Source organism: Anopheles ziemanni, chromosome 3 (genome assembly GCF_943734765.1).
Source record: "Anopheles ziemanni chromosome 3, idAnoZiCoDA_A2_x.2, whole genome shotgun sequence".
In the NCBI taxonomy this organism is placed as follows: domain Eukaryota; kingdom Metazoa; phylum Arthropoda; class Insecta; order Diptera; family Culicidae; genus Anopheles; species Anopheles ziemanni.
In genome coordinates this window covers 65,090,122-65,099,778 of record NC_080706.1, presented here as the reverse complement: position 1 = coordinate 65,099,778, position 9,657 = coordinate 65,090,122, and the positions used below count along the sequence as shown (strand labels likewise).

At 40.8% G+C, this 9,657-nt stretch overlaps 1 protein-coding gene across 1 annotated transcript; it reads left to right on the top strand.

The window, feature by feature from the left end:
* The first annotated feature begins 963 nt into the window (after positions 1 to 963).
* LOC131285271 (proton-coupled amino acid transporter-like protein CG1139) lies at positions 964 to 8,067 on the top strand. Its single transcript, XM_058314124.1, has 8 exons — positions 964 to 1,184; positions 1,287 to 1,434; positions 4,617 to 4,744; positions 4,838 to 4,988; positions 6,517 to 6,638; positions 6,737 to 7,057; positions 7,384 to 7,596; positions 7,656 to 8,067. The coding sequence occupies exons 1-8, from the start codon at positions 964 to 966 to the stop codon at positions 8,065 to 8,067; spliced, it is 1,716 nt and encodes a 571-aa protein (XP_058170107.1).
* Positions 8,068 to 9,657: the final 1,590 nt, after the last annotated feature.

Below are 9,657 nucleotides of genomic sequence, written 5' to 3'. Positions count from 1 at the left end.
CCTAAGGATGTCTCTATCTCACGATAAGTCACATGCCGATCTTGCAATATCCAATATCCATTCACGCACAGCATCAATGTTTTTTAGAACAACAACTGATTTTGGACGACCTTCACGAAATTCATCTTGGAGTGAACTCCGACCACGATTTAATTCTCCAAACCATCTATAAATACTGATCATTGATGGAGCTTCATCGCCAAAAGTTGAATTAAGTTCATTGATGCACTACTGCTATGTTAATCCACGTCGAAAATTGCAAAAAATAATCGCACGAAAATGTCCGCGACCCAATTCCACAATTTGGCGTACATTGACACTTTTAGTATTTTTTTAACAACACAAATAGCGCTTGTATGTCAAAACGTTCAGAGTACGTATAGCCTCAAAAACGTCAAATTTTACGATAAAATTTTTAGTTGATAGATTGCATCACCAGTTTTTTCAAATCCCGAAACTTAAGAGGCAACCTACGTAGAAGGTAAACGTATGAAATGTCATACCCTATATCAACTGTATAAACGACACTGAAAAAAAGACTACTGAGCATTACCATCTGAACATAGGAGACGTAGTTATTAATCTTGTGCGCACATACGAATTTCTTCCTAACCTTTAATATGCAATATGTGACCTCGTCTAGTAGCAGTAAGAATGAGGCGGGTAGCCGACAGCAAGAAAAATACACTGGTGGCCCATGTTAAAGAGCAAACATACGACGGTGTAATTGCGTGCCGAAAAACCCTGTACAACAAGCAACAATGATACGTCAGTTTGTGAATTTGGCAGAATACATTCTCCGTTTGTCATCAGAACTAAACGCACGTGTTATCACTTTGTTTCGCAAATATCACCTTTTGCACAGCTCTGCTTTTAGGTTATGGGCCCAGCCTTACCCTAACCAAGTAAAAAGATGTTAATTTTCATTCCTTTGTGGCTGGGTAAAGCTTGTTTGGAGGAAAAATGGGGGAGGAAAAGAAGAATTATTTGTTCAATGGCGCGAATTTCAACAATTGGAGCTTCCGGATGGAGATACTTCTAGAGGAGCTGGACCTTTTGGATTGTATTCGTGTTGAATCGGACAAAGTGGAAGAATACAAGGTGCTGGAGACCGATACGGCGGCAGAGAAACTGGCTAAGGAGTTGAAGCTGCGCGATAGGCAGAAGAAGGACGTTAAATGCAAGTCGGTACTGGTCCGGAACATTGCAGATTCACAGCTTGAACACATCAAGGGTAAGCAATATCCGCGACAGATTTAGACAACGCTTGAAAATACGTTCACTAGAAAGGGCATATCAGGACAGTTCTACATCCTCAAAAAGCTTTCGGCGATGAAGTTTTCGGAGTCCGGTTCTCTTCAGGCGCACCTACTCGAGTTCGAGCGGATGGTGCGGGATTTGGCTGCTGCCGGCATACAACTACAGGAAAGCTTGGTTGTGTTTTATTTGCTGCAAACAATGCCGAGTTCGTATGGTCAGCTAGTGACAGTTCTGGAAACGCTTGCACCGAAGCAGTGCACGCTTGATGTTGTGAAAGCTCGTCTCCTGAGTGAAAGCATGAAACGAGAGAACAGTGATGAGGGGACTGGAAAAGGGACCAAATCGAAGCTGAAGTGTTTTAATAGTAAAAGGCTTGGGCACAAACGAATTTATTGTCCTCTACTGCAAAAAGGAGCTTCTGGGAAACAAAACAAAGGAAAGTCGTTTGAGACTAGAAACGAAAAAGCGCATGTAAGCGAAACAGCTGTCGATTCGAGGAACGTCAAGGAAGAATGCAGATGAATGATTTCAAATGGATCTTAGCTTCTGGTGCTTCTGATCATATGATCAATTCTGCAGAATTTCTTCGTGATGTAAAAAAATTGAATGATCCGATTATGATAAGAATCGCATCAGGTGAAATGTTACAAAGCACAAAGGAAAAGTCGACATAATAGCAAAAACATCATCAAACCAGCGGCATAAACATAACCAGGCCGATGATGAATTGAATCAAAATCATGGTCAGTTGATTGGACCGTAAACTCCTGTAGTTGTTCCAGATCGTGCTGAAAACGGAATAGAATCCATTCAAGAATCACCGGTTATACCTATGGAGGATATTACTGATAGTGATGAAAGTGATGTACAATTCATGCAACGATCGCCGGTCATGCCAATCGAGATCAATACTGATGAGGATGCATTTGACGAAGCGAGAAATAATTCTTTAGAATAAACCCAAGATCTGTTTCAGGAGGGGAGTAGCGATTTTCCTAGACGCAGCGATCGAGTTTGGAGCCTCCTGCAAAATTAGACGATTATTTGTGTTTTGCCTATGCATTGAACGCTGAAAACTTTATTGAAAACGTTCGTGATAGCATCGATAAATTGAAGAAGCTTGAAGATTGGCCTGAATGGAAACTAGCTATTGATAAAGAACTGGAATCGCTTACTGTAAACAACACTTGGCAGTTCGGATCTACCTATCGGACGCAAACCAGTAGATTGCAAATGGGTCTTTCGAATCAAGTATGGACCGGATGGAACCGTTGAAAAGCGTAGATTGCAAATGGGTCTTTCGAATCAAGTATGGACCGGATGGAACCATTGAAAAGCGGAAAGCGCGTTTCGTCGCGAAAGGTTTTACACAACGGTATGGTTTTGATTTTTCGGAAACCTATGCCCCAGTTGTAAAAATGTCAACTGTTCGATTAGGTTGTAAAAATGTCAACTGCTCGCAATCGCAAACCAACTTGATTACGTTGTCCATCAAATGGATGTTACGTCGGCATTCCTCAACGGAGCATTAAAAGAAGAGATCTACATGCGTCAACCAAAAGGATTTGAGGAGGGGGATAAAGTGTGTCGACTCAACAAATCCATTTACGGTCTGAAACAAGCATCGAAAGCTTGGAATGAATGCTTTAACGAATTCATTTCACGATGTGGTTTTCGTCGATGTTTTAATGATAGCTGTTTGTATGTACGAGTTAGCAACCATGGTTAAAGGGTATCATGAAACTGAGCCAGTAGAAGTACATTAATTCTGTATTGAAGCGTTTAGAATGGAAGAGTGCAACCCGGCAGCTACTCCAATGGAACCAAACCTGCAGCTGAAGAAAACGGAAATCGATCAAAATTTGAACAAGCCGTATCGGGAATTGATCGGTTGCCTTACTTACATGATGATAACGTCTCGTCCTGACATAAGTGCTGCAGTTTCATACTTTAGTCAGATCCAGAGTAATTCCAGCGAAGAACATTCGAAACATGCAAAAAGGATTCTTCGGTACCTACAGGGTACAACTGACTATGGGTTGATTTATAAAAAAAAAAAGCGATCCTGAAAGTCGCCAGATAGTAGGATTTGCCGATGCCAATTGGGCAACAGATTAGATGGCGAGGCGTTCCACCTCGGGATGCCTAATCAAAATCTATGGGGCGAAAACTGCTTGTAGCACTAAGAAGCAGCGGAGTGTAGCGCTTTCTTCAACTGAAGCCGAATGTTCTGCGCTAGCCGACTGCATCTGTGAGATACTGTGGACCTGCAAACTATTTGAGGAGCTGCACAGCTCACAGTGCCTGCAGAGATTTTCGAAGATAATCAGTCTGCTATTGCCATTGCTAAATCGGCTGGTTCATCAAAACGGCTCAAGCATACTGAGGTGAAGTTGCATTTCATCAAGCAGTGTGTCCAAGAAGAAAAGGTGAAGCTGAACTACATTCTAACCGCTGATCAACCTGCGGATATGCTAACAAAGGGACTACCTCAGGCGCCATTTGTTAGACATCGAGCTGTCTTGGGAGTTGAACCGTTATAAGTTTGAGGAGCGGTGTTGAAATGCAAACATACAACGGTGTAATTGCGTGCCGAAAAACCCTGTACAACAAGCAACAATGATACGTCAGTTTGTGAATTTGACAGAATGCCTTCTCCGTTTGTCATCAGAACTAAACGCATGTGTTATCACATTGTTCCGCAAATAATACCTTTTCCACAGCTCTGCTTTTAGCCCGTAGTTATCGACAAATTACTAGTATAACGAAGACTAGTTGAAATCTCCAAGCAGTAAAACATGATCCCTTGGATTTGCTTCTCTAATGGATCTAAGTAATTTGCAACATTTGTTAACCAGCTGACAGCGAACTGATGGTAAATAAATAGCACCGATTAGGAGGCGAAAATTGAAAATCTCCATAAGCTAATTAAAAACAACAACTCTTAACTTGAACCCATAATAACTTGACTGATAGTGTATTAGTACAGCAAATCTTTAAGTGCAACTGAGAATCGACAGCAATCAGCACACCACCACTTCTCTCCTTTCTGTTATTCACTTCATTACGATCAACACGATGGACAATATAACCAGAGGTAAACACTTGTACAAACGGAATGTCATCATTGAGACCATTTTCGGTAAGAGCAATAGCATTATAATCAGACGCCTCTGAAGCTGTGCAAATAAAATGTGCCCAGTTTCGTTCTTAGTCCGCGAACGTTTTGATATGTGTGTGTTATATGTGGAAGAGGGTTTTAATAACCTAAAAAAAACCCGGAGATCTGCTGGCACACCAATGTGCGGCGTCGCATTCAGTGTCTGTGATCTAACGGTGCCGGTTCTTGTAAACAGCAATACAGCATGGCATCAACGGAAATGTTGGCCAAGGTCAGCTCCACTGGTGCGGATGGTCAAGTCGAAACTGCACCAGAAAAGGACTATGATCCATACCAGCATCGTATCGTCGACAAACCGACCTCGTGAGTGAAAGACGAAATCGCATTTGGTGACACTAAGCATCAGCTTCTTTCTGATCGGGCTATCAAATGAAAGACTTAACCTTCCTATTATAGGACAATCGGAACGTTCATGCACGTGATAAAAGGTGCCATGGGTGTGGGAATCCTATCGATGCCATACGCCATACGGAATGGAGGACTTGTTTTTGGAGTTATTGGAACGTTTCTTCTAGGACTACTATATTCACATTGTGTGCATCTACTAGTGAGTAGGCTACTTTTATTTAATAGGTTTTTAAAGTCACCTTCAGGGTTGTATCAAAATATGAATGAAGACAGAAATATACAATAGGAGACCAGTGAAGAAAGAATGTGATAGCAATGCCCGTGAATTTTGCTCGCTGACTATGACCACGCTTTTTAAGATCTCGTTCTGGCACACTTGAACACATAGCGTGCTGGTGTGTTTCAGCAGCGTGCTATTTACTTCCCAATAGAGCGCTGTGAGATGTTTTACGATCGCATGAGAAACAACCCAAACTGTTTACGCGTGCGCGATCCGGTAACTCTAAACGATATCGGCTAAATATGGTAAACATTTTTCTGCTATTTTATAGATGAATCAACTACAAACTCCAGTTGAATAATCAGTTACGCCCTCCGTGCCTAGTTACGTCGTGATGCTGACTGATAACGCAGTTGATGTTACAACTCAAATTTAGTTGCTGTTGTGAAAGAAAGTGTGATTGACAAAGAATTTTGCTGGAGTTTATATGTGGCTTGTTAAACGCCACTAGAGTATAAAAGGTTAATGTTGAGCCCTCTCGTAGCAGTGCTGTAGAACGAGAGCACTGCTTCAGCGTTCGCAGCTAACGTTAAGGTCCAGATAAATGACAGCAACTTTCATGCAAGAGAAACTTTCAGTCGTCTTCATTTCAGTGGACTGACAGTTTCCGAACGCATCACGCGTTTACACGACTCACAACGAACTAACGCTAACTGTCAACCGGCAATGATGAGTCGGTAAACAAATTATGTAGAATTGTAAATGAGCTGTACTATTTCATCTCTAAAATTAATGATAATACTCATTTAGTGTTGTGATTCTTGCAAGTGAACTTAAATCGCATAAAACGACCTTGTTAATTTCTTTTAACGATCATTATAAATGGTTTTATACTGTTAACGCCTTCTAAATCTGTCAGTTGCACGAGCTGTCAAGCAACTTTCATTGCTGTGAAATAAATTTCTAGCCCGGCTACGTTAAGTGAAATTTTAGTTGCGCAACTCAAATTGTTTGTTTATTTTGCGTTTAGACGTGCTAAGTTGGGTTTCAAATGAGTGAAATGAGTGTTTGACAGTTGCTGTTAAGTGAAAGTTTCATTAATTTAAAACGCCTTTTAGAGGAGAATGCAGTCCTTCTCTTGATAATTGATACTACTTCGAACGTCGCGATCCTGGCTTAAGTAAAGTAAAGTGAATGAGTGTAGCCAGATCTTTCAATAAAAGGTAGTAGGTTCTACTTCATATTCCAACTCCATTGACTTAATGACAATGCTTATAAATGACAAAGCCTGTTTTCTCTGTTCACTTGATACATAATTGCTATGTGAATAACTACTAAAACAAAACATATGTTACCGAACATACACTATTCCTTCTATAATTTTTCTCAAGTTCGGGAAAAACTATTGTTTTGAACGAATATTTTTTTATTTTAACTTATTCAAAGTGTGCTACTTAATCTTAAAACGAAACGGAAACATTCTATTGCGACGAATACAATGTTGCAGGTCGGCACCGCATATAAAATCTGCAAAAGAGATCGTGTCCCTATGCTGACGTATGCCCAAACAGTTGATCGTGCGTTTGCCCTTGGTCCAGTCAGGACGAGGCCGTTGGGCAAAAATTTTAAGTGAGTACATGCTTCAACGGAATCTTTTAGCATTTGTAATAAGGCTGCATAGAACAAATCTTTTATGGTCATAAACGCATTGTTTTTTACTTTTCCAGAACTTTCATCGATTACTACCTTATGATTGCGTTAGGCCCTATGATTTATATGGTCTTCGTCGGTACCACTCTACATGGCGTTATCAATAGCAGCACTGATCTCGACTGGGACGTCCGAATCTATATTTTATTGGCCGCGATACCAGCGATTGTGATAACCCAAGTGAGGGAGATCAAATATCTGGTCCCCTTCTCGGCCATCGCGACGACGCTGATCATTACCAACGTTGTGATTTCCTTAAATTACATCTTTAGAGAACCTCTTTCAACTGACGATCGGAATCTCTTTCCAACGTTTAGTTCGGTGGCGAAATTTCTCGGGTGGGTTGTAATTTACTGCAAAGGGTACGGGAAACAAAGTATAATCGGTAGTGTAATCGTGCCATTCCGCTGCTAAAAATGGCAAACATAATTTTGGCTTACCTATAATCGCATGCGTAATCTGTCTAATCTGAGAATATTTATCGAAATTCTGTGATTCTTCAAAGAAATGAAGCAATTTTTAACAAATTGCTAAACTTTAATAAAGCACAGACGACGCATGGCCCGAATATCCCCGATACACGAGAGACGAGCGATTACGCTTGGTTTACCGTGCCCTTAAGGATCTAAGGTAATGAATTTACGCTACTTTGCTTTTCCCACAGAACTGCATACTTGGCGTTCGATGCAACTGTACTTATTTTCCCCATTTCAAATCAGATGAAAACTCCACAGCATTACCTCGGTTGTCCGGGAATTGTGAATGTCAACAACATTTGCTTAGCATTCTTGTATAGCTTTTTTGGACTGATGGGATACCTCCGTTACGGCGATGCAATTCAGGGCTCTATAACACTGAACTTCCCAACCGAAGAAAAGTATGCAGATTAGTTTAAAGTTAGAATTTCACAACCTAACATAAGTTGTTTTTTACTAGGTTGGCATTAATCATCCAAGTCCTGTCGGCCGTTGCCATTCTCTTCTCGATTGGTATATATTTCTACGTCCCACAAGAAATCATATGGCGTAAGCTGCACCGACGAGTTAAACCACAGTGGCACATGGTCGTGCAGTCGTTCATTAGGTTGTTATATTTAGCAGTGATCGTTGGCATTGCTTGTGGGATTCCAGATATCGGAACGTTCGTTGGAATTATCGGATCCATGTTCAACCCTATCTTAGCCCTCTGGTTTCCTATACTGGTCGACACCGTCTACCGGTGGCCTTCGGACTTTGGTTGGATGAAGTGGCGGTTGGTAAAGAACTTTCTTATGGGCGTATTTGGATCATTTCTTATGATAACCGGGACCATATCCAGCGTGAAAGACATCATTGAGCTGTATGATTAGTGTGTCTCTGGATGCCTAGTGTGTGCAACAAAAAAGCTCTTATACACCGTCAACCAAATAAAGACAACGTGCGTCGACACTTATTTCCGATGCATATGGTATTCAGCATTTTGTTAAGTTAAGATGTAGATAAAATGATAAAAATAGTTTTATGATTGCTGATATCAACACCACCAAAGTCAGTTAGAGCATGTTTGCTTTAACAATACGGCAACACCGGTAAAATCATAATTAAAAAATAAATGATTTAATCAATTAATAAACTATCCGAATTAGTTTATTAATTGATTAAATCATTTATTTTTTAATTATGATCGCTCGCGAAATACTCGATTAGCAGGAATTCCATAAAGTAGCCGTATAATTATAATTGTTGAATATATGAATATATGCGTATATATTCAAATGCACCAACCATGTAAGTAACGTCAACATTGAAAAACTGAAGAATTTACTCTACGCTTTAGGAGGTCCGCGACAGTCGAGCGGTAGCGCCGGTTAGAAAATCGGCCCATGAGCGCCAGGGCTCACCACCTCAAAGATTTTGAAAACTGTAGTCACTAACTACCAAATCAAAAACGTGTTAATCCATCAGAAGCCATCTGTCGAATGGGTTCACGACTACTCGACACATTACACTTGGCGAATATATAGATTAAATAGATCATATCGCATGAGCTAGAAATATATTTCTTAGTTTATCTCCGCAAAGTAAAGCCAGACAAACGACAAAATCTATCACAAAGCACACCGAACCACGCATGCACCATTCCATATCTTTTGAAAACTCAACTCAAAACCACCAATCGTTAACTACGATTACAAGTACAATTGATTCAAGAATTATGACTTCAAATGTATTATCAATTGCGAATTATTTTGCACTTTGCTCTTGTCTTATCATCGCGACATGCCAATATCTCCAGACAATTGCGGTATGTGACAAACTGCTATCTTCTCGCCTTGCAGAAACTGGAATGATGCAGGAAAATCAGTCTGATTATCTCATTCAGTGTCTGTGACCCAACGACGCCGATCTCTGCTATCAGCAATACTTTTAGAGAGGCATGACATCGACGGAAACGTTGACCAAGGTCAGCTCTGCTGGTGCGGATGGCTTAATTGAACAAGCATCTTATTATGAAATTTCGTTTTTTTTTTTCGGGAGCATTCTCTCAGTTCTGATCATTCAATTTCAATTATAGGACATTTAGCGAAGAAAAGGAGTACACGTCTGAAACTTTCACGTTTTGATTGTTACTAGTTACTTATACTACTAAAAGGTTTAGTTTCCGGCTGGCGCCATTAGAGACTTCACAGTAGCGCGCATTCCTTGGCTCAATTTAGTTACGGTCACGCTTTACATCTTTTGAGAAGCTCTGTCCACTGATCATCGGGATCTATTTCCAACATATAGGTCGGTGACAGCTTTGTAAAGGGTTGGATCCGACGCCTCCTGAAGGCTACTATAGGCTCTCCTCCCCAACTCCTACTCAATACGTCCGCGACGTACAGAACGGTAACTTGTCGCCTAAATATCCAAGCTTGGGTACACGGGGAAACCCACCCCCTTGGGCGGATGGGCGGCAA

Excerpts from the sequence above, each read along its gene's own strand:
- LOC131285271 (XM_058314124.1), top strand. The coding sequence starts at position 964 with ATGGGGGAGGAAAAGAAGAATTATTTGTTCAATGGCGCGAATTTCAAC. Across the intron at positions 4,989-6,516 it reads CACATTGTGTGCATCTACTA|GTCGGCACCGCATATAAAAT; the intron begins GTGAGTAGGCTA and ends ACAATGTTGCAG. Across the intron at positions 6,639-6,736 it reads CCGTTGGGCAAAAATTTTAA|AACTTTCATCGATTACTACC; the intron begins GTGAGTACATGC and ends TTACTTTTCCAG.